The 25,929-nt window shown below is 35.9% G+C and overlaps 1 protein-coding gene across 2 annotated transcripts in view; it reads left to right on the plus strand.

Moving 5' to 3' along the window:
• LOC131161699 (isoamylase 3, chloroplastic) overlaps positions 1-25,929 on the plus strand; it is a 116,129-nt gene that overhangs the window by 46,026 nt on the left and 44,174 nt on the right. For both annotated transcript variants that reach the window (XM_058117642.1, XM_058117643.1), the window contains exons 13-18: positions 4,759-4,858; positions 5,232-5,332; positions 12,582-12,633; positions 13,125-13,187; positions 20,526-20,615; positions 20,703-20,775. In XM_058117642.1, coding sequence (XP_057973625.1) covers positions 4,759-4,858; positions 5,232-5,332; positions 12,582-12,633; positions 13,125-13,187; positions 20,526-20,615; positions 20,703-20,775 — 479 coding nt within the window. The remainder of the gene's footprint in view (positions 1-4,758; positions 4,859-5,231; positions 5,333-12,581; positions 12,634-13,124; positions 13,188-20,525; positions 20,616-20,702; positions 20,776-25,929) is intronic.

Here is a 25,929-nt window from a genome sequence, read left to right on the forward strand (position 1 = left end):
TTTGCTTGAAGAGGTATAGATGGAGCAATTTTTTGGGTATGTTGCTTAGGGGGAGTATGGTAGAGTATGTAGGCTGCATAAGATCATTTATGGTCTTAAGTGGTCTTCTCAAGCTTGGTTTGACAAATTTAGTGTTGTAGTCTCTACGGTTGGCTTTATCTAGTGTTACTCTGATCATTCAGTTTTTTTACGCAAAAAGTAGATGTATGTGGTACTTCTAGTAGTGTATGTTGATGATATGTCATCACTGGCAGTGACAAGAGTGTGATTGCAGATGTTAAGCAGTGCCCTCGGCAAAATATCAAATCAAGGACTTTAGTATTCCATGTTACTTTCTTGGCATTTAGATCCTAAGGTGTAGGAAAGGGTTGAATCTATCTATGCTCAACTTGCCATGGGAGGCTAATTTGGTGGGAGCCAAACTAGTTGATACTCCTATAGATCCTAATGTGAAGTTGTCTAGGATGTTGGACTAAAATTTGAAGGTAAACGTTGATATAGGCAATTGATTGGCAGGTTAATCTACTTGACTGTCAATAAACCTAACATATCTTTTGCAATGGAGGTACTTAGTCAGTTCATGGAGGATCCAATACAACCACATTGGAATGCTGTTAGTAGGATTTTGCAGTATCTCAAAAGTTCTCTTGGTGGATGTTTGATATATAGATGTAAAACAAATTGGAATCATGGTGTACTTTGCTGCAGATTAGGCTGTTGATAACCGAAGGTGTACCATGGGATGTTGTACAGTTGTGGGAGGTAACCTTGTTACCTGTTGTTGCAAGAAACAAACCACAATAGCAGGATCTAGTGCTGATGCAGAATATCAAGCTATGACTCATACTGCAAGTGAGCCTATATGGCTGAAGTCTCTTATGTCAGAGATGGGATTCTTGGTAATGACGCCAATAGATATGTTTTATGATACTCAAGTTGCCATTTATATTGCTAGCAATTCAATGTTGCACAATAGAACAAAGCATATAGAAGTTGATTGTCATTTTTTGAGGGTTGCTGTGTTGAAGGACATGAGGACTCCCTTTGTGAAGTCTGGATCAGTGAGTCGATGTTTTTATGAAGCCTTTACTTAAGTCTGCGTTGCCTAACAGTTGTTGTCAGTTGCGGCTGGGTTATATTTATTCACCTCCATTTTGAAGGGGAGTGTTAGAAGAAAATGTGTTATTTTAGTAATTATTTTGTGTTCATGGAGGTATTTTTTTCCTTAAGACTTCATTATTATTGATAATATATATAAGAGGGCAGACCTGTATGTGTCCCCTGGAAATTGCCACCTCTCCAGTTTTTTTTTTTCCTTCTCTTCTTTTCTTCTTCTCATATCCATCTCTAAGTTCCCAATATATATATTAATGTAGAAAGAAAATAGGAAAAAATCTATATAAGGGTGGACAAAATCCGTCAGAAGAAAAACCTACAGAAGACAGTATCTAATGCAAACAAAATCAATGACCTCAAAACCCCTTTATTACTCCTTTCCACTTTAATTTTTTGAACACTTCAAATTAGCTTACTAATGTTATTCTTTCTTCTACTTGCTTTTATCGCAATCCATCTGAACTACTTGTCCTTCAGGACTATACAACTGCTAGCCTATCTTATCCATCAGTTGTTGAGCTTAAATATTGCTCCCATTAGCCCCATCCCTTTTGTGATCAATTGCTTGTCGCCCTGTACACAGCTCATCATCCTCGAAAATAAATACATTTTTAAACCCATTTGCAGAGTCACTAAAAGATGAGAAATATCACCGGCTAAATCAGAGGGATCTGAACGGTACCCATGTAGATATGGTACACTAGATTCATCCAATAGTAACCACATCACATGCAAACTCACTATTGAATCACTCTCATCTTAAGACTTATAATGTAAATGTTAAGGAAAATAGCATTATGTCCTAAATATTATTTTGTATTGTTCGTACTTTTTTACTTTAGGGTGCTTTTAGGATTTTTTATGGCAGTACACTTAGGGCTGTACATCCAATTTATTTGTTTGCCTTTCATCCTAGGTCGATATAGAATGTATAGCTGAGTGTTTTCCTTAGAGCAAAGTGAGAATCACTCTTATCTCTTATTACCTTAGCTTGAGCGCCTTGATGTAGGACTGATTGGCACAGGGGAATGCAAGGGAAATGAAGAGAAAGCAGTAGGAAAATAATTTAGGAAAGAGCATCAAATCCCTAAAAGCTGAAAATTACGCAATTAAAAGATAAAAAAAAAACCCTAAATTAAGCCTACATTAGTGGTAAACACAAAGATTCTACCAAGTGTGATCCCTATACAAATTTCTTTTGAAGTGCACATAACTTGTCCTTGGCGAGGAAAGATGGATGCATTGATCCAAGAGATAAAATCAAGTCGATGCATTGCATCCTCAGTAACCCACATGGACATGGATGTAGGGCAATTGGTCAACTTCACGAGGTATCGCTTGTAAACAGCCTGCTACTTGGTTGCCCTTTCAAATTACTTTCATGAAATTCACGTGTAATGGTGGAAAAGATGGAAGAATAAGAATTGGCATTGATGGAGGTTGTGCTCCCTAAAGAGGGATATCTGCATGCACAAAAAGAGGCTCAAAGGGTCCTTAAGGTGTTAAGTCCTCAAAGTTAAAGCACAAAAGAATTTGGACCAAGACATTGGATAGTGTGAGAAAGGACTAGATGCACGAGCGTGGACTACTTGGTTTCCCTTTCAAAATACTTTCAGGAAATTCACATGTAATGGTGGAAAAGATGGAAAGAATAAGAATTGGCATTGATGGAGGTTGTGCTCCCTAAATAGGGATATCTACATACACAAAAAGAGGCTCAAAGGGCCCTTAAGGTGTTAAGTCCTCAAAGCACAAAGGAATTTGGATCAAGACATTGGATTTTCTTAGAAGAATGCTTGAGGTAATGTTTTGTACGAAATTGTAAAATCACTTAGTCACTTTCATTATCTTCGACATGCCTACAATGAACATCAGCACCTAGTTTTTGTTGTTTGGTATTCATAGAAATCTTTCACCTAATATCAGCATAGGCATGAATGTCTTAGGTAAAAGGCCCAGATGAAGGTGGGAATTTAAGTAGTATGGTAAATTGTGAATAAGGCCAACAGGGTGTCGAGGGGAACAATCATGGAAAATTTCAAACGGAATCATTCCAGTAAACTCACTGATTATTAAATGTGAACTCCATGGTAGGCAATGAAAAATCCCTTGCTCTAGGTTTATCCACCACTATGTACTTCTAAGTCACTCAAACTTTGATTAACTACCTCAGTATAGCCATCAATCTGAGGGTTGAATGCGGCTGAAAGCTTTAGCTGTGGGCCATTGCAAACAATTTCCATGAGGGCTTCAAGAAATAGATGAAAAAACTTTACATCTCAGATACGGTTAAAGTGGCAACCCTTGGAGCCTAACGATCTCTCAAAAGAAGAGCTTGGCTATATAAAGCATCATTGCTTATGCTTCATGGAATGAATGGGCCATTTTTTAATGGGTATTGAAAACAAGAAGAATGGAATCATGACCCCTAACAGTCCTAGGAAACCCCAGAATGAAGTCCATGCTAAAATCCTTCCACGTGGGAGTGGGAGTGGATGTGGAGTGTATGGACCATCATTTTCCTTCTTAGTGTCGGCTAATTGGTAGGTGCAATATTAAGACACATCTTTCCTTAATATGGGCCAATAGAATATGTTCCAGTATAAGAGTGGTCTTATACCTACAAACAGGTTACTTATCAGTTCCTGTTGAAATTTAAATTTGAGTTATTCAACAGCTTGCCCAAATTGAAGGAAAACGATAAGATACCCAGTCCCTTCCAAAAAGGCCCCTTGCTTCAAGTTCATGTTCACTTGGAACATCTTCTCCCAATTCTCGTTGTAACCCTAGCTGTTTGACTCTCTTACTTTGACCTCCTGATTCCCACCTTAACATCATACCACCACAACTGAGAGTAGGCCACCTTTTTTAGATATTGATGGACGGATACCTCCCTTCACCACATTATTCCCAACCTTCACCAGAACCCTTGCTCCATGAGATTCCATAATTGAATGCTGCCAAAACATCTCTCCATTGAAAACCATTCAAACAATTCAGAATGAAAATGGAATGCCCTTTTTCCCTCGAGACTCCAGGCCTAAATCCAACCAAAATTTCTGAAATCTTTTCTGACAAGAAAATTAATCCAAAATATATTTTTTATTTGAACGTATTTATTCATTTTAAATACTTTATCTTACCCTATTTTTATCCTATTTTATCATGCTAATTTCAGCTCTCCCTTCCCAACAAACAAACATCAAGTAAAGATACTCAGAATATCAATGATCAGCCACCAACGAGACCCTTTGATAGGATTTCACTTCAACAAAGACACAAATTCACCTCACGCAGTTTTCTCCAGTTTCAGATTGTTTGACTTTCTTCTGATCTGTACTGTTTTTCAATGGAAACCATCTGTGATTACATTCAGGAATTAGACTTGAGGTTAAGGGAGAGAGAAGCTAGAGTGAGTGCTAGTGTTATTCTTCTCAGAAATTTTTGTTGTTTTATAATATGGTTTTTTTTTTTTCGTGTAGATATGATGAGATGTTTTCAAATAGTTTTTGATGCTCTCTGGACGAGATTGCGTCTATGCTTCTATTTGATGCATATATTATTTTTTAATATGATTTTTGTTTATTCAGCACCAAGATTTTATCTCCTGCTTTTTAACTGCTTTCTTTTAATCAACTGAAGGGTCACTGAATATCATGTGGATGGATTTCGATTTGACCTTGCCAGTGTTCTTTGTCGAGGAGCAGATGGCTCCCCACTAAATTCTCCTCCACTTATTAGGGTAAGTTTTGTTGCATGGTTTTAGACTTCTAAAATATTATCAGCGAGCTATTATGAATTGTGTGTCTTTTTGAGTGCAGCTGTGGATTAATTCTTGGTTGTTCTAATATGTAATGTATTGGTTATCATGGACTCAAAACATAATGCATTATTACCCAAGTAGGTATAAGTTAGTGGTTCATAACAAACAAGTACATTAATTCTAGTATGATAGGAGATTTTTGATTTTGCATTAATTTTTATTTAAACAAATGTACCAATTTGTTGAGTTAATAGGACCGGATTTAGTTTTCCTGCTTTTATAAAATACTGTCAAGGAATGTAAATTTCAGTTTAGTATGCTTCTAGTACTTTATTATTGTTTGATGGACCAGGCAATTGCCAAAGATGCTATCCTGTCAAGGTGTAAAATTATTGCTGAGCCTTGGGATTGTGCTGGCCTCTACCTTGTCGGGAGATTTCCAAATTGGGACCGGTAACTTCCACTAATTTACTTATTTTTGTATTTTTTAGATTATGCTAACCAAACACAAAGTATGTTCTAACTATGTCCCACTATTCTTGTTTTCGGAACTTATGATGGTTTGTATTTGTTGAATATATTGACTTAAATTTGCAGGTAATGTTAATATTATTAATGATGATGGTGATGATTGTGCATGCTTTTCATTTTGTAAGTTTCAATTGCTAATTTAATTCCAGTCTCATTTGATTTAATACGATGAACATAGTTTGTTGTTTAGGTAAGTTATGATGTGGTTTGTACCAGTCAGCCCTTAGTGAAGCTCGAGGGTGGTTCTTGGGCCTAACTTGGTTGTGGAGTTCTATTAACAATTGATGATGTATGGTTGAGTTGCTTAATTTTGTTATATGGTAATTTACTTCGTTATCAAGAGGTTGAGCCGTGATCCAATGGTAAGGCTGTTAAACTCAAAATTGGTCTAGGTCCAAGTCATGGAATCAGTTCGTCCAACTGTGGAGGTAAGGCAGCATACATCAAGCTCTTCCTAGACCCTTGATATCATGTGAAGGCTTTGCGCAATGGGTGTTGTGCTATATACTTGACTTCTTGTCAAGTTAAAACGTCTAAATGATCCTTTTCTTTCTAGTGAAATAAAAATTGTGGAGTAATATCAGCAATGAAAGAAAAGAATTTGCATGTGCATGTGTATGCACGTCATGGTTTTAAATGCGGTCGCAGGTAATGTCGTGTAACTTTCGCGGGTGTCACGGGAGACGCGGGCGTTACATAATGGGAAGTGGTCGTAGCGGCCTTGAATTTCTTTTATGCATGCCCAACCATTCCATAATTGAAGTATAAGCATGGAATCCTTTAGTACATGATTTTTAATGAGTTTTGGCTGCTTTTATTCAACCTAAAGACACTTTTTAATGGCCAACATGATTTTTGTGTCATTTTTAGTACACTATCATATATATGTATATATGTATGAACATATAGTTTTCAGTACTTTAATGGGTTAAAAATTTAAAAATATAGTTGAAATTAAGAACCAATTAATTAGAGACATGAAATGACTAAAACGAGTCAATACACATGTACATGAATTTGAAAGATCATTAGTATCAACAATTCAATACATGAATACAATATTACAACACTACCATGTCACCACCAAAAAGAATGACATGGAGGCTGTTCATAGTCTCCATCTCTATTTTGAGGTTGGGATTGGGAATCATCTCCCCACCCTTGTGGAAACACATAGGGGAATGAACCCAACTTCACATTATTTCGTTCACTCTTGAAAATCTATTGGTCGTGAAAATCCAATAGATATATGAGGTGCACAATCGCCTCCTTCACCATATCCTGATCTTGAATCACATTCGTATCCATATCTATAAGTTGGGGCTGGGCTCGGCTTTGGCTAGTGACTTGTAGAAGACTCACTAGACCCTAGTCCACTAGGATAAGGACGATATGCATGATATGGGTCATAGTGCCGAGGTGGTGAATACACTAGATAACCATTACCATGAGATCCCTATGACTGGGATGAATCATTTCAACCAAAGTCTACAAAACTATAGAAAACACCATATGAATCTTCATAGAGTCATGATCTTGGTGCCGTTGACTTCTTCTGACCTGTTCTTTATGACTCCCACTAGGGCCACCATTAGTAGCACTCCTTCGATTGGAATGTGAAGATTGGTACTCGGGAGGAATACACAAATCATAATTTTTAGGTGTATCATGTAATTCATAACGAGTTGGAGGTTGTGGTCCCTATTGATCTTCTATGATGTGCAGTAGATCATTATGTATTTTATTGTCATACCACGTTTGGCAGGATTCTGCATGTTGTGTGTGTTGATGATATTTTGATTACTAGTGATGATGATCAAGATATCCAGTGCCTGAAGTAATTTCTACAAAGTAAATTTCAGACCAAATATTTAGGATTGTTGAAATACCTCCTCTTAGGTATAAAAGTATCCATGTCTTGCATGGGAACAATTTTGCCATTGAGGTAGAGTGTTCTTATGTTCTCGACCTCTTTGATGAGACTAGACTATTGGGTACACCCATGGATCCTAACTGCAAGTTAGTGCCATATATGAGTGATTTGTTGGCCAACCCTGGATGGTATTGGAGACTCGCTAGAAAGTTGAACTATCTCTCAGTTACCTGATTGGATATATCTTCTGCAACAAAGTGTTATGAGCCACTTTCTTGGTTTTCCAAGAACAAGTAATTGGAATGTTGTAATTCACCTTTTGAGATATGTTAAAGATGCACCTGAGAGATGTCTCTTATATTAGGATTAGGGTCCTTATATTTAGGGATATATAGATGCATATTAGGTTGGTTCACCTTTTGACAAATGATCCATAGTCGAGTATTAAATTTTTGCTGCTAGTAACTTTGTATCTTGGAAGGGCAAGAAATAGATTTGTGGCTAGGTCAATTAGCGTATTGCGCTATGACTCACACTACATGTGAACTTGTTTGGTTAAAAAACATGTTGGAAGAGCTTGGCTTTCTACATTCTTGATCCATGGAGTTAGTATGTGATAATCAAGTTGCTATTTATATTGCCTCGAACCTACTTTTCCATGGGTGCATAAAATACATTGAGGTTGATAGTCACTTTGTTTCGAAAATACTTGTGTAGAAGTTCATCACACCCACTCATGTGAAGTTTGAGGGGGAGTGTTGCTGGTTATTTTGGTTAGTACTAGTTATTTTTGTCATTTTAGCATGTGTTATTTCTATGTTAGTAGGCATGAGTTGGTGAGGGCATTGTGGTCATTGTTATGTCGCCTTAAGTCCCACTATGTGGGTTCGACTACATGAATCCTTTTTTGCCAATTAACCTAATCAAGTTCATTTTCCTCTATTGGATTAAGGGCTATTGACTCCTTCGCACTACCTCATTCTAAGATTTTTAGGCCTACCCATACCTCTTTTCATGCTAGAAACAATAACCAACTCACTCCTCCTCACAGGTGCTGTACTAGGCCTATGCTTAAAATGACCAAATTATCTAAGCTGCCCGTCCCTTATCTTGTCTTCAATTGGTGCTATACCTAAATTATTGTGTATATGCTCGTTTCTTACTTGATCTTTTAATGTTATACCACTCATCCACCTTAACATTTGCATTTCAATGACTTTTACTTTTTGTGCATGTTGTTTCTTACTTGCTCAACATTTTGAACCATTAAGCACAACCGGTCTTATAGCCGTCTTGTAAAACTTTCCTTTTAATTTTAAGGATATTCTACGATCACACATCATTTTTGACGCACTCCTCCATTTTACCCAACCTGTTTTAATTCTATGTACTACGTCTTCAATTTCCCCTTCTGCTTGCACAATAGATCAAAGATATCGAAATCTATTAGTGCTAATTATTTCCTTATTATCAAGTTTAATCTTCTTTTGACTGCTACTTACATTACTGAATTGCATATCATATATTCTGTCTTATTCCTACTTATCCTAGACCTTTTAAACTCCAATGTAGCTCTCCAAAGTTCTAACTTAGATTCCACTCTGCTCCTTCTATTATTGATCAACATGATATCATTTGCAAACTGCATACACCAAGGGATCTCATATTGGATATTCCTAGTAAGTTCATCAATCACTAAAGTAAAAAGATAAGAGCTCAAAGTAGAACCTTGATAGACACCTATTGCGATTGGAAAATCTCTAGATTCCCCTCCTACAGTCCTAACGTCAGTCATTGCTCTATCATACATATCCTTAATGACCTCGGTATATCTATTGCATACCTCTTTATTTTCTAAGACCCACCAAAAAACTTCTATAGGTCAATGAAAACCATATGCAAGTCCCTTTTCTTTTCCCTAAACTTTTCAATTAAACTTCTTAAAAGATAAATAGCTTCTATTGTTGATCTCCCAAGTATAAAACCAAATTGATATTTTGAAATTCTCATTTCTAGTCTTATTCTATGTTCAATTACCCTTTCCCATAATTATCATAATCTTAATTCCACGAGAGTTATAATAGTTTTGAATATTGCCTTTCTTTTTTTTGGTTATAAAGATACTAACGTACTTCTCTTCCATTTCTTTTGGCATTTTCTTGGTTTTTATAATAGAGTTGAATAGATTAGTCAACCAAATATTTCCTTTATCCCCTAAACATTTCCAAACTTCAATTGGTATTTTATTTGGTCTCTAGATTTCCCACTTTTCATCCTTTTTGTTGCCATCTTAACTTCAAGCACTCTAATTTTGCGAATAAATCTCCTATTTTTAGTCTTCTCCTCATTCATCATTTTCAAGTTCAATCTTTCATTTTGGTTTGTAGTAAGCAACTTATCAAAATATCTTTTCCACCTCTCTTTTATGTCTTCTTCTCTAACTAAGACAATATCATTCTTGTCCTTTATACATTTTGCATCACCCAAATCTTTGCATTTTCTTTCTCTAACTCTAGCAAGTTTATAAATGTATTTTTCTCCTTTTGTATCTAGTCTAATATTTGAAGTATCATAAGCTCGATGTTTAGCTTCACTGCTAGTGTTTTTTTTTTTTCATTTTTCTTGCTTTTTATATTTTTCTCAAAATTTTCTATATTTCTACAATTTTGCCATATTTATTCCAATTTCTTTTTGTCTTAATGGTTTTTTGGACTTCTTGATCCCCACCACCAGCTTTCTTTACTACCTGAGTATCTTTCTTTGGACTCACCTAAAACCTCCTTACGGTAGAATTAGTCATTTTATTCCAAACAGTATTTGCATCTACCTGTCCCCTATGGTCCAATCACATTCTTTGATCATTTTATGTTTGAATTTTACTATATTATTTACCTGCAAGCTCCACCATCTAGTCCTTTTGTGTTGATTTATGGTACTCTTTCTATTCCATTTTTTATATCTAATACTAGGACTATAGGTTGTGTAGCCAAACTTTCATCGGGGATAATGTTACAATCCTTACAAGATAGACAATCCTTGTTCTTAAAAAAAATCTATTTGTCTTTTATGGTACCCACTCTTGAAAGTTATTAAGTGTTCTTCTTTTTCTATAAAGCAAGTATTCAATATAACCAAATTGTAAGCCATGGAAAAATCTAAGCTTGTATCACTGACTTCATATTAATCTGCGTAACCATGGCCTCCATGTATCCTCTTATAGCCTATATTATCCTTTCCAATGTGTCCATTCGTCTCTTGAAGGTAGATTAAGTTAATTTAATTTTCTTTCTAAACATTATTTCTACTATTTCCATACTTTTGCCCATAAGAGTCCTTATATTCCAAGTTGCTAATCTAATCTTAGTTTCTTGTGCTAACTTATTAGCCCTTTCCCTTTTATACTGGCCCTGTCTATTCCCTTGACCTAGGTGAATTTGGTAAGAATTCATGATAAGAAGATTTAACAAGTTTTGCACCGGTTCTTAGCTACCTAGCACAACCTTGCTCCTTTATCTGGGCTTGGGATCGGCTTTGTGTACAAAGATAATTTGTGTTACATAGGCAAAGTACACATTTGGGTGTTTTTTTTTTGTTTTTTTGGTTCAAAATTTTTTCATGTAGACAATTTTATAAATCATGCTCTACAACTAGTAGAAACCACACAAACAAATATAATGCATTTTAAAATCTAAAGCATACAATTTTGGGTTTGAAGCCAAACTAGACTAAAATCAAGGGAAAAAAAAATGTGCAATAGTACTTTTTGAAAAAAATTGTATACTCCCAGATTTGCAAATGGAAAACACAAACACAAAAATGCACTTATTAAGCTTACAAATCATAAACACAAAATCTCCAGTACTAACCAATTATTGGAATAATAATAATAGTAATAAGAAAAAAAATAACAAGAAAGGAGAAGATCTCACCAGTGGCTGAAACTAAAAAGGTAGTGACAAACGACTGGAAATATTACAGTAAGTTCCCTTTGGCACCAAAAATTTGATGCTGCTAATGAAAATCAATCGAAGAATATTGAAGCAATAAGGGATTGCAAGAATTCTTCAATCTAAATTCAAGATTCAAATTCAAGATTGGCGATTGAGTTTAGTGTATGGTGTTGACCTAACCTCTCATTGGACTCAGACCCCCTCCCACATAACTTTGATCAAAGGTAGATGTTCTTTTTTGACACAATCTTGAGCTAAAATGTTCAAACTTGCATTTTTCATTTGAAACTCTATTGACTCAATCCTTTGAAAGTATTCTAAGTTTGGCATTTCTAAGGAGAAGGAAATATGTAAGTGCAAATATATATATATATATAGGATTTGATTTCTTCACTTCCAAGAAAATAAAATTCAGGAAGTGGGAGTGTGTATGTAACTCAAGATTTCATATTATATAAATTGGATGATGAAGAGAAGAAGAGAAGAGAGAGGGAGAAGCTCCGAAAGATGCCATAGAAACTTATAAAAGAAACCGCCTTGAAGAACACCAGAATGATGGAGAGAGAGGGAAGAGAACGGAGGGTGGCAGGCGGAGTCCAAGATGTCAAATTGTTATGTACTTGATAGATATTATAAATAGAGTGGGACCTATCAATGTGATTTGGTCTTCCAATTCACCAAATACTTCCAACAGGTGCTATGTTGTTGTACAATGGGCCACAACCATATAAATGAAGATTGAATTTGTGAGTTAATTTTTTGGGAGTTTTTATGTGCATGTGCAATAATATGTGGGTACACACAATGAATCTGACAGTGGGGTTTAGTAATGTTTCTATTTTCTTTTCCATAATGCTATATCTGTTTTAAGTTGTCAATGAAGCTGTTTCTGTATATACAGACACATCTTGATATAAACATGATGAGCTATGCAATAGGGGATAGCCATCTCCTGTACCATAAACCCCCCATTGTGGGCCTCAATCTCAGGTCCCTGGTGCCAACCACCAGAGACTTTACTAGCAAGCTGTCTGGTATGTTCAAGCTGTTCTATATTCCTTAATCCAAGAAATTATCTGTATTCTGAATTGTGACCTTAATCAAGAACTCAGTATTGATGTTATCAAGTCAAATACCACAAGTGCCAATAGACATGCCTAAAATTTTTTAGAATATGCATTAGTGCATTTTCATCTTCTAATATGCATAATTCATGAAGTTCTTCTTTCCCTCTTTATGAGTTATTTATTTGTTTACAACCTTTTTTGTTTACTTGCTTCCGTGTTTGGGTTGCTGATATCTAAACCCATCCATTATCGTCCTTATTAACTAAATTTCTACGTTGCAGGTGGGCTGAATGGAATGGCAAGTATCGTGATGACATAAGAAGATTCATAAAGGTGATGTGAAGGGGGGAGGTTTTCTAAGTCATTATGGGTCCATTAACAGATAGATTGCATTGCTTTAGGCTTTAGTGATATCTTAGGTGCAATTTTATATAGAAGATGAACTACAGAATCAAAATATTTACTTTTTCCCCCCTGCTTTGGTTGGAGCTTCGAACTGCAAATGTATGTTTAATTGTCAATAGTCTCACACTTCCATAATTACGTACTTGCATTAATCTAAATATGTTGCTGTGACATTTCAAAAGTTTATCTGTGATTTAGTGCGAGGCTTATTAGTAATTGTTACTGAATTTTTCTCCAACGTTGAATCAGTGCCTCTGTGGGATTTTGTTAGTCCCTGAATTGATGATACTTGGTTGTATTGCTCTTCCAGTCTTATAAGGGAAAAGAGAGACACATATATCTTATTGATATGCTAGCAAGATTATCTTTTTTTTTTTTTTTTTTTTAAACTAATTATTTTAAGAATTTGTTTTATATAGGGTGACCCTGGTATGAAGGGGAGTTTTGCAACTCGTGTTGCTGGATCTGCTGACTTGTACAGAGTAAGCATTGAATTTATCACAGGCATCATAATTGTGTTTTGATAATCAATGAAGCTATATGGTACTTGTGGGAATATTAACTGTCTTTCACAAGGTGTAAATTTTTTCTGAAATTAGGAATTTAAAAAGTTTTATCTGCCATGTCAAAGTATCATCATTGAAGAAAATATATTTGTTTTCCCTTGCCTCTAAATACTCTTTTATCGTCCACTGAGATGTAAGGAGATCAAAATACTTGATGGGTGTCCAAAAAGATGTTAGTGGTCTTTATGCCCTAAACAGTGGTTTGAAACAATCATTCATGTTTACTGTGGCTTGAATGAAATGAGAACCTGTAAGTTGTTGCAAGGATAGGTTTACCAATGTAGATGGAACAGGTCAACATATGCAGAAGGGATACGTTATGTAGGACAAGAAGCAAGATCTTGGGAAGACCCTTATTGGAGAATACTTAAGAAGAAATGGATCGAGGATTGTTGGGTTTAGTTAGTAGTTTATTATGTGTGCTTACTATTAGTTAGTATAGGATTATGTGTATTTGGGGGTTGTTTGTAATATTTGTGTAAAGTAGGGTAAGGGTATGCTTGTAATGTAATGTAGTTTTAGGGTTTATGTGTAATTTCTTGTGAAGAGAGACTTTCTTATAAATAGTGTGTGAAAGCCATGTTGTGGGCAGTTGTTGATGAATTTGAATTGTTGATTGAATGTGAGTTTCCCCCTGGTATCTCCTCTCTCCTCTCTTCCCCTCCCTTCATCTCTTCTATTTCTTCTGATCTCTCCCATGGCTGTAGAACCTTGATGCTGCTCCTGCTTCATTAGCCCAATATATATATCTGGTCTCCCATTTCTTCTTTCGTGTCCCATTTTTTGAAAACAAAATTGCCAGCCTAGATTCTACAACACTACCCACAACATAAAAAACAGAACCCCTGCCTCCCCTAAATTTCATCTCGTTCCAGCTACCGGTTAAGATCCACGTGTCACCTGAAAGTTTCCAGCCGTCGACCCCCCTTCAAAATCCACCCTTTCCGGAGTTATTCTGACACACCGCCACCACCGCTGTATTCCCACCCTCTGATCTATCCTCACCTGAAAACTCATCGCCAGAGGACCCTCGATGGCAGTGCACGCGGCCCACGTGCTGGTGACTGCTAGTGAGAGTTTCTGTCAAACTCTCCTTCTGTTTCCACTCTCGCGAGGAAATACCCAGCCATGATATTTTGGGTTTTTTCCGCGATATTATATTTTGATTGTGAACACAATATATTGCAAGAAAGCACGATAATTTGGCATGAAACCTTAGAAATTGTCGCCCTAGCATTAAAAAATCAGGTTTCGCTGCTAATTTGTGAGTTTTCTTTGTGAATTTGTTTCATTTCAGCAGGACAATCAATATCAAGGTTGAAGACAGTTTATGAGAAATTGGGAGTAAGGGTTTGCGAGAAATTGTGTTAAAGGGCTGTTGGTGATATATATAGCTGCAGCATATATATCCATAAATTCGGCAACATGGTGACAAATTATAGGAAAAAGAAATGTCATTTGCCAAACTTTGGGCACAATTTCAAGCTTTTCAATACCTTTCTCAAATGCGAAGGCTTGCAAAATCATCATTGATGGAAGATATCCGACATTTGTGGTTTCCATAAATGGAGTCACTCGAATGCAGCTTCATCTAGAACCTCACGTGGAGTCTTATGTGATATGTTGGATTGATAACACCACCTTATATGTTTATGAAAGATGTTTGGCTCCTATCCAAATGGGTGCTTACTTTGATAATGTTTGGTGTGATATCATACCTATGAAGATTGGCCTTGTTCTCTTTGGTTCTCCTTGATTGGATGATTTTTGTGTGACTCAAGGACATGAGAACACATATGTCTTCCACTATAATGGAAAGAAAATCATTTTGAAGCCTGCTCTACCAACCAGCCAAGACAAAGAATGTGAGATTATTGATCATGTTAAAGTTGTTCAACTTGAAGACACTACAAGAAAGGCAATGAATGTGTTTGAAGACATCCAAATTCTTTCAAACATTCCTATTGTAGAGTTTGTGATCCCCAATGAGTTCATTGATGCTAATTCTCAAGTCAAATCTATGGTGCTTCCAATGGAATGAGGTTTCTTGTATCACGCAAGCATTGGCTTTTGAAGAATCCGAGTTTGCTTCTTACTTCTGATCCTCCAGCATTTCAAAATTCAAGGCTGATTTTTTCCTAATTGGGGGAAAGTTGATGTAGGACAAGAAGCAAGGCCTTGGGAAGATCCAAGATGTTGAGGAATTGTCCATACGTAAAATCATAATTATTGATACGGGTGGTGGGAAATCTTATGAATTACTTCTGAATAAATAAAAAAATTATATGTAAGAACCATAGCATTTCATGATTCAAAACATATCAATTAGCTAGATCCATGCTGCGAGTTGTTTTAGACCCCCGAATTTGGAGTATCCTACTTTCACGCAATTCACAGGGTTCAACAAGCAATTGATATTTCACTATCAAGGGTGTAGTACTCTTTTTAGTAGTGGTCCTTATATGTTGTATTAACAATCGAAATATGGTCGATTCTTGGAGAATACTTAAGAAGAATTGGATCGAGGATTTTTGGGTTTACTTAGTAGTTTATTATGTGTGTTTATCATTAATTAGTATAGGATTATGTGTATTTTGGGGTTGTTTGTAATTTTTGTGTGAAGTAGGGGTTTGTTTGTAATGTAATGTTGCTTTAGGGGTTTATGTGTAATTTCATGTGGAGAGAGGTTTTCTTCTAAATAGTGTGTGAAAGCCATGCTGTGGGAAGTTGTTAATGAATTTGAATTGTTGATTGAATGTGAGTTCCCCCCTTGGTATCTCCTCTCTCCTTGCTTCCCCTCCCTTCCTCTCCTCTATTTCTTCTGATCTCTTCCATGGCTGCAGAACCTTGATGCTGGCCTGTCAACAGATGCAGACAGGGATGCAGGACAATGGTGATGCAAGACTGATTTGCCCCACAAAAGAGTGATGCATGACTGATTCTAGAGAGGGATGCAGGACAATGGTGATGCAGGACTGATTTGCACAAGACTGATTTGGGAAAACAATGGGAAAATAAATAGGAAATTAAAAAAAAAAATGAAGACTAAACTCAACAGGGCTTAATGCTCAATATTCCAAATTTCCAATCTGCCCCCATGGTTTCAATTTGAGCCTTTATATAGGCCTTCTCCAAATACTTATTAAGTAAACAATCTCTAGGAATTTAATACAATCTCCTAGAATTTAGTAGCAAATCCATATTAATGAAACATAAAATGAAATCCCTCGAAATTAAGTCACTGATATTTGTAAAAAATTTGCATCATAAAACTATAGGTAATCATAAAGACACTAGATATTCATAATGGCTCTATATTACGTCTACACCTATGGTAGACATGAAGTTCTAGTCGAGTGTGATCCCCATCAAATCTCCCGTGGTATGAAGATCTTGCCATTGGGGAGGAAAAATGGACATGCTGATCAATAGATCTGGATTTAGGTGGTGCAACTTATCCTCAGTAACCCATGCAAAGTTAGAAGTAGGGCTATAGGTCCACTTCATGAGGTATTGTCTATACCGTCTTTGTGTAGATGTAACATACTCGTCTTCTAGGATGTTCTCAAAAGAGGTTGGAAGAGATGGATGGATTGGACATGGAATTGCCACTCTAGAAGGTGAAAATTTGCATGCACCACAGGAGGCTCAAAGGTGCCTCGGTATGGGATTAAGTCCTCAACACTGAAAATAGGACTGATGCTCATATTGGATGGTAGTTCAAGTACAAAAGCATTAGGGACCAAAGAACAAAGAATACAAAGAACATTAGAAGCACATGTATGTACCTATTTAAAGAATGTTTGGGGTAACATTTAGGATGAATACACACCATCACATATTCACCCTCATTTATTTAGCATGCCTACAATGAGAATCAGTATGGTTTTGGATATGTTCAGAAAAATACTTGGCTGACATTTATGGCGAGCATTAGATGGCAAGGAAATGAGGTCAATAGGGTGGAAAGGGGGGTAACCATGGACAATTTCAAATGAATTCTTTCTAGTAGGCCGACTCACATAATTATTGTCTGCAAACTTGGCAATGGGCGACCGCAGATCGCAGCTTCCAGGCTTATCCCCTACTATGCATCTAAGTCAATCATCTAAACTAAAACTAACCAACCCAGTTTGGTTGTCACTCTTAAGGATGGAAAGCAACTGAAAACTTTAGTCGAGTGCCAAAAAATTTCCATAAGTTCTTCCATAAATGGCTAACAAACTTCAAATCACTATTAGAAACTATTGATGTGGGCAACACCTGGAGCTGAACAATTCATAGAAGAAGAGCTTCGCTATGTGTGATGCATTATCAGTTTACTACATGGAATGATATGAGCCATTTTTGAATACATATCGACTACCACAAGAATGGAATCATGACCCATAAAAGTTTTAGGCAACCCTGGAATAAAATCCATGCTAGGATCCTTCCAAGGTGTATTAGAAAGTGGAAGAGGAGCATATAGGAAAGTATTTTGCTTCTTAGCCTTGGCTAATAGGTAGGTGCAGCATCGGGATAGATCCTAGCGACATATTTTCTAGAGAGGGCAACCACTTGAAGAGTGGTCTTATCCCTACCAAAATAGCTAACAAGGCCACTAGAATGCAACATCCAAACCAAAAGGTCACATAGGGAAGTATGAGGAATGCAAAGTCTAGCCCCTCTAAATGAAAAACCATCCCTAACCACGAAATCAATATGAGCATGAAGATATCATTTTGCTCCTCTTTGAAAATGACATCAAAGTCGGTACAAGAAGTGTATTCATCCTTTATACTTACAAAGGCCATTATGTGAACATTCATAGTGTGTAAAAGTTCTCCAACTTGATTAGGAGCATCAATAGGCTTATTTTTAGTACCCACACAATGCCAGTGAAGAGAATTCTTGGAGAAACAACCCATATAGCTTGTCTATTACTAAGTTTCTTTTGTGAACAAAGATAAAGTGCTAGTTGGTTAGAATATGTGACACTCTTACGCGAGCAGAGTGCTCCCAATGCCTAAGTGCCTGTACCACAGTGTAGAACTTTGTCATATGTGGTATATTTCAACATTGCTTCATTGAATTTCTCTTTAAACTTGGCTAAAGGGTGACCCTCACTTTGCCAATTCCTATTCCAGAATGCATATTACAAATTGAAACAAAAAATGAAAAATGTCTAAATTGATGTTAAGAATGACAGGTAAAGAAAAGAGTTTTTTAGTAGTTGTTGTTAAGTTACATTTAAAAACAAAATAAACCACAAAGTACTTTAATTGATGCTCAACTTCGTCACAGAGAAATATCCCAGTTGGCAGGAACAGTTGGAAATTTTTAAGAAAGATCCATTTGAGAGCAAAAGACCCACACAAGAAGTAAAAAAAAAGAAAAAAAAGAAAAAAAAAACTCCATAAGTAACGAGATTTAGGAACAAACTCCACCTAAACAATTGAAAGTTTGTTAGAAAGCCATATCTAGTGCATTGAGAAGAAAAGCCCCACAAGCAATTTTTTCTGAAAAACTCCATCGAAGAGAAGATTCAGGTTCAAGAATGTCCATAAAATTTTTGAATTCAGACGCAAAACCACACTCCATCGAAAATCAAACTCCCTTGGCATTACAAGAAAAAAAAAACTACTAGATTGAAGTCTAATTGCAGATATGTCCAATTGTCCACGGCGAATTGATCTCCTTCTAGATGCCAAAGCTTCTAATTGCAGATCTGTCTGATTTTCCATGGCGAACTGATCTTCCAGATGCCAAAGCCTCTAATTGCAGACCTGTCAATTGTCTGTGGCGAACTGATCTCCTTCTAGTCTTTGACGGATGCCAACAATTTGGCTCCCAAACTCAACCAATATGGAGGTGTTATTTGTTGGGAGAGAGGTGGGAGAGGGCATTGTCCTCACGAGCATTGGCACTCCCTTGGAATGGCATCCAGCAACAATTTCGTTGCTGACCAAACCAGACCCATTCGAACGATATCCAGAGACGCAAAGAAACAGGAGCAGTCTTATTTTGAAGGCCCTTAAATGAACCAGCTCTATTATGATCCTGTTCAGTTCAAACAAATGCCCCTTTAATCACAATGATAGGCCCTTCTCTCTATTTATAATATATGCGAAGTACATAATGATGACCATGCTCTTAATTCCCATGAAATTGCTGAAATTTCCTTTGTCCAGCACCCTTGAAACGAACCCTCTGAAATTTATCAAAATCTTGAAATTTTAGCGAAACTCGTTGAAATTTTAACTATAAAATGAAATTTCTTCACAATTCAAATGTAAGATTTAGAGACAAAGTAAAATTTCTCTCTTAAATTATCTTATTTTTTTGTTGAAACAAAATATTATTACAAGGGATTTTGAAATTTTATGAAAAAATAAACTCACAACAAAATTATAGTTAACCATTCATGTTTAAATTATCAAAATTTGTATAATGAGTCATATTTAATTGATTAATGAATTACATTTATATTAACCGAATATGTTTAATACATATAATATATTACAAATATGATTTAGTACACATATCTTATTACAACTACTCATTGGCGTATTTAATTTATAATCTATTATTCTTAAAACTTACATTGTTATCTATTAACCATTTCTAAAGTTTCATAAAAGAATTCCATGCTTTACATCTAATTTCCATCATTATTTCAAATCAAAATCAAAATTTCCATTGAAATTCCATATTTTTGGAGCTTCAAAATTTGAATCAAAATTGAAATTTTAAGACATTGATGATGACCACGATATCCTTCTAACTCATGCCTACTAATGTAGCAATAAAACATGCTAAATGATCAAAATAACCAGTAATAATTTTGATTGTTGAGCCATTATATTCTGGATGTTTATATGTTTTATGAAGCGAAGAATAAAAAAGAAAAGATTTATTTCATATATGTGTGCCGTACTGTTTTCCTTGTTTGCACATACTAGTTTTAGTTCTTTTAGATTCAATAAGCTCTTACCATGTTTTAGCCTCAAGTTTGACCAACAATAAGATTTTGTAATGATGAAACCTGATGAGTTATATTTATTTAACAAAAAAAATTTGTCATCTTGGGAATGCTAAAGATTGAATGGAGAAAATTTTCCAAATCTATGGCAAGCTGTAGAATTCTTTATCAAGAAATACTAATTTGGCTTTTACGTACTTGTGCTGCATTTAAATGTTGCATTTGGTGTTTAATCACAATAGGTTAAATTTTCATCATATATTTGCTCAAATAATTTATTAATTATACAGGTGAATAGGCGTAGACCATGCCATAGTGTCAATTTTGTTATTGCGCATGACGGGTTCACATTGCGTGACCTTGTCTCTTACAGTAATAAGGTAATGATATCATTGACATTTTGACCTGGATTTTTACAATTTGTTTTCATTGGTAAATAGATTTAATGTTAATTATTGATTTTGTAGCATAATGATGCTAATGGAGAAGGTGGCAATGATGGATGTAATGATAATTTTAGCTGGAATTGTGGTTTTGAAGGTACAGTCTAAAATATTCTACATAATCTTTCTTCTTTTTTTTTTTAAAGCAAAAAAAAAAAAAAATTGTAATGTGTACTGTTTTCACATATATAAATTGTTACATGCTGGAAAATTAAATATTTGCATTGTTTATGAAAAATCAAAAGGAAGCCATCATAGAGAATATTGATTGTTAATGGGCATGCGCTCAAATAATGATAGTAAGGATAGTTTTGTGGACTGGCTTTAGTTTCCAAGTTTTCACAAATTCTACAAACAAACAGGAAATGAGTGCAAGGTAAACCTTTGAACCCAACATCCTCCATGACCTTATGTCACTCATACCAACTATTCCACATAATGCTGCAGTGAATTGATCTCAGTTTCCCCAACTTGCTTGCGTTATATATATATATGTATATTGACTTGATAACATCCCAATTGAAGTTTGGAAATGGTTAGGTGATAACGGAATGATATGGTTAACTAATTTTTTTAATACAATTGTAAAAACTAAGAAAATGTCAGATGAATGGAGGAAAAACACTTTAATATCTATATGCAAAAATAAAGGAGATATTCAAAATTGTTGTAACTATCGTGGAATTAAACTTATGAGTCATATGATGAAACTATGGGAAAGGGTAGTTGAACAAAGATTAAGGTTAGAAACAAAGGCCTCAGAAAATCAATTTGGTTTTACGCCTGGGAGATCTACCACAGAAGCTATTTATCTTTTAAGAAGATTAATGGAAAAGTTTAGGGAAAAGAAGAGGGACTTGCATATGATATTTATTGACCTTGAGAAAGCATATAATAGGATACCTAGGGAAGTTCTATGGTGGGTTTTAGAAGAAAAAAAGGGTGTATGTAGTAGGTATACCGATGTCATTAAGGATATGTACGATGGAGTAATGACTAGTGTAAGGACTATAGATGAAGAAACTAGAGAATTTTCAATCACGATAGGTGTAAATTATGAATCTGCTTTGAGTCCTTATCTTTTTGCTTTAGTGATAGACCAATTGACTAAGAGTATTCAAAAATAGGTTCCATGGTGTATGTTGTTTGCGGATGATATTGTGTTAATTGATGAAATTAGGGATGAAGTAGAGGCTGAGTTAGAATTATGGAGAGAAACTTTGGAAACTAGAGGCTTTAGGATAAGTAGAAATAAGACAGAATATATGAAATGTAATTTTAGTAATGATAGGAGGAATATTTGAGACAAAGTTAAACTTGATGATGAAGAAATAAATAACACATATAAATTTCGATACCTTGGATCTATTATGCAATCTGAAGGAGAAATTGAAGATGATCTAATGCATAGAGTTAAAGTAGGTTGGGTAAAATGGAGAAGTGTTTCAAGTGTGCTCTGTGATCGTAGAATACCCTTAAAATTGAAAGGGAAGTTTTACAGGACTGCTATAAGACTAGCTATGCTATATGGATCGGAGTGTTGGGCGACGAAGAAACATAATATCCAAAAAGTAAATGTTGCCGAGATGAGAATGCTTAGATGGAGGAGTGGTATAACATTGAAAGATAAATTAAGGAATGAACATATTCGTGGTAAGTTAGGTGTAACTCCTATAGAAGATAAGATGAGGGAGGGACGACTTAGATGGTATGGACACTTGCAACGTAGGCCACATAGTGCACCTGTGAGGAAGAGTGACTTAGTTATTGTAGGGGGCAGTAGAAGGGGTAGGGGTAGACCTAAAATAACTTGGGAGGAGATAATGAGTAAGGTATAAATATATGTCAAGTACATATTAATGACCATACTGCCCTTACTAACTAGTCACACTTACTAACATAGCACTAGCACAATCTAATAATTAAATGACCAAAATAACCATTAACACTGACTCTCAAGCTGAAGCATAGACTTTATATGCTCCTAGCTTGTTACAATAATTTAACATGAGCACTCCTCAAGGCTTCAGCGAATAAATGAGGAAGCTGCAAATCAGACTTCACATGAGTGGATGTAATGAGCTTCTACACAAGTTTCTCTTGAGCAAAGTGGCAATCTACTTCAATGTGCTTTGTCCACCCATAGAAGATCGGGTTAGAGGCAAGATGAATAGTAGTTTGATTATCAAACATCAACACAATAGACTAAGAATTTGGAAAACCCAATTCTAATATTTTCTCTAACCAAACAAGTTCACGTGTAGTGTGAGCCATGACCCTATACTCTTATTCCACACTTGATTTTGCTGCAACACTTTGTTTCTCACTCTCTAGAGAAATCAAATTACCACCAACAGAAATACATTACCTTGTTGTGGATCTTTTGTTGGAAGGTGACCGAGCGTAATCTGCATTTGTATATCCTTGAATATAAGTGTGGCACCAATTCTGATAAAAAGAGGCCTTTCGCAGATGCACCTTTGAGACATCTCAAGATGCGAAATATTGCATCTGAGTGACTTGTTCTAGGAGAATCAAGAAATTGATCACACACACACACACACAATCGAGTGAGTATTTGATAATTCAAATTTCCAACAAGTTTATGCTAACTTCTTGAGTTGAGCAACCAATCACAAATATGTGGCACAAACTTACTATTAGGATCTATGTGTTTATCAACAAGTTTGGATCCCAACAACCCAATCTCTTCTAAGGATCAGGAACATACTTTCTCTATGACAAAATAATTCTTGTACGAGATTTGGATACTTCTATACCCAAGAAGTACTTCAATGGTCCCGAATCTTTGGCTTGAAACTTAGTCTGTAGAAAATGCTTTATGCCCTAGATACTTTGATCACCCCCCTGGCAACAAAACCAAAAGGTTGCTTGATATAAACCTCCTTGTGAAGATCACTATGCAGGAAGGCATTTTTCACATCTAATTGATGTAAAGGCCAGTGAGTGGCTAAAGAGATGAACAAGTACTGCGGAAAGTTTGGCAATGGAGGAGACTGTGTTTGAATAATTTGAATTGTACACCTTAGTGTACCTTTTTAGCAACAAGATGGGACTTTAAGCAAGGAATAGAAATCATCGGGATTAATTTTCACATTATATACCAAACACTGACCAACCATGGATTTATCAGGAATGAAGAGATTTCAATTCCCAAGGATCGTTTTCCTGTAATGCATGCCTATCTTCAACCGGTGCATTCCTCCATCTAGAGTTGGCTAAGGCTTCAAAAGTAGATTTAGGAAAAGCAACAGAAGATAGAGTAATAGAAAGACAATAATCTGAGGGTGACAAAAAGTCATGTTTAAAAAAGCTTGTGATGGATTGCTGTGTAAATGTGCATTTACCTTTTTGGACAACAATTTGAGGATCAACGTCATGGTAAATGGGATCATTAGGGAAGCAAGCCAAAAGCATAGCAATAGAAGTTGGAGGGGATTCTCCTCCCTTGATCTTCTATTGTGAATACAACTGCAAACTAGGATGATCAAGGCGACAAGGACCCAAACTACATGGAGACACAAGTGGATGATTGTGCAAAGATAGTAAAATAGACTTTGAAAGTTTAGGAGAGGAAGTCACTAACTGAGGTTAGAAAGTCATCTAGGTCTAAGAATAGTATGGTGTTGACTTAAAGAAGGGAACATGACAAAGACAAAAAGGCAATGTAGAGGCTAAAATCACTTTTTTTGGCTTTTTGACTCTATATTGCAAGGTAGATCTCGAAAGATACGAAAGATCTCCTTCTAAGTCATGCATACGACTTTCACTAAATGCAGATTTCCACAAAATTCTATATGTATCTATGAGATCGAGTATGGAATTCTGTGTACTCACTTTAAATTGACTATAACAACATATCCCTTTTGAGTACATTAGTAGCATAGAAAAAGACGTTTATATCATGAGGATCCAATTTATCCACATTTGGGTTAACTAATGAAGGGCACACAGTTGAATATACTAGGAGCTTAAGAGAACAAGGGAGCATATGGGAAAAGAATGGAGTGGGGAATTTTACCACCAAGAGCAAAGGATGGCATTCTGTTAAGATAATAGGCAATGAGCACAACGTCACTCAAAAACTCTTTAGGAACATGCATTTGATAAAGGTACGAGTGACTTCAAGTATGTCTATTTTTCCTCTTTGCAACCCCATTTTGTTGTTGAGTCTAGGCAAAAGTTGACCGATGAATAATTCCAAATTGAGTTATATAAGTAGTGAATTGGGTACTGAAGTACTATATATCTTTGAAGTATCTATTTAGGCAAATCAAATTAAGTCTTTATTTCATAATCAAAGGCACAAATGAAATAACTTATAATGATCTTTTATCAAATAGAGCCAAGTCATCCTTGAATAATCATCAATAAAAGTTGTAAAGTACTGAAAACCCAATTTGGACACAACTCAATTAGGACCACAAGCATTAGAATGGACTAATACTAAAGGGTTTGCTGCCCTTTTTTAAATGGATGAAGCAAATGGAGCACAATGATGCTTTCCCAACTGACAAGATTCACACTCAAGACTTGACCAAAATTCAACGTAGGAGCTAGTTGTTTTAACTTCTCCAATGAAGGATGACCAAGGCGATAATGGATTTGGAGTGGAGCAATAGTAGTGCATGCAATAGAAGGAGATAGTGACTCAAGGTGGTGAAGTCCACCAACTTCACATCCTTCGCCAATTATCTTCCTTGTCTTCAAATCTTGAAACGACCATTAAGGTAGAGTGTTACTAAACAATTCATGGATTTGGGTAATCTTTTTGAGTAACATAAGATCGAAGGTAAACTTAGAAATATACAAAATAGAAAAAAGATAAATAGAGGAAGTGGGATTTATTGTCCTTATTCCCTTGACGACAATAGTGGACCCATCAACAAGGGTAACATAAAGTAAGCTTTTAGAATACTAAAAGGGCGTCCCCGGGCGAGAAACATTGGACGATAGGAAAGCTATAGGGTTAGCTATCTAAGCAAGAGATGCAATGGAAGGGGAGTTTGTTGGGACACTTGATACTACTTAGAATTTGGAATACTCTTCCTTTGACATAGATATGGTACGCTATCACCCACTCGAACCTGAAAGTGGAATTTGTGGTGGCTGCATTGGTGGTGCGAGATGGTTAACCATGAAGATCCCAACATTAATCAATTGTATTACATCCTCGTCTACATTGGGTCCACTTGTGAAGAGGGCCTCTACCTCGTCATTCTTCTCCACC

This window comes from Malania oleifera, chromosome 8, assembly GCF_029873635.1.
Source record: "Malania oleifera isolate guangnan ecotype guangnan chromosome 8, ASM2987363v1, whole genome shotgun sequence".
Classification (NCBI taxonomy): domain Eukaryota; kingdom Viridiplantae; phylum Streptophyta; class Magnoliopsida; order Santalales; family Ximeniaceae; genus Malania; species Malania oleifera.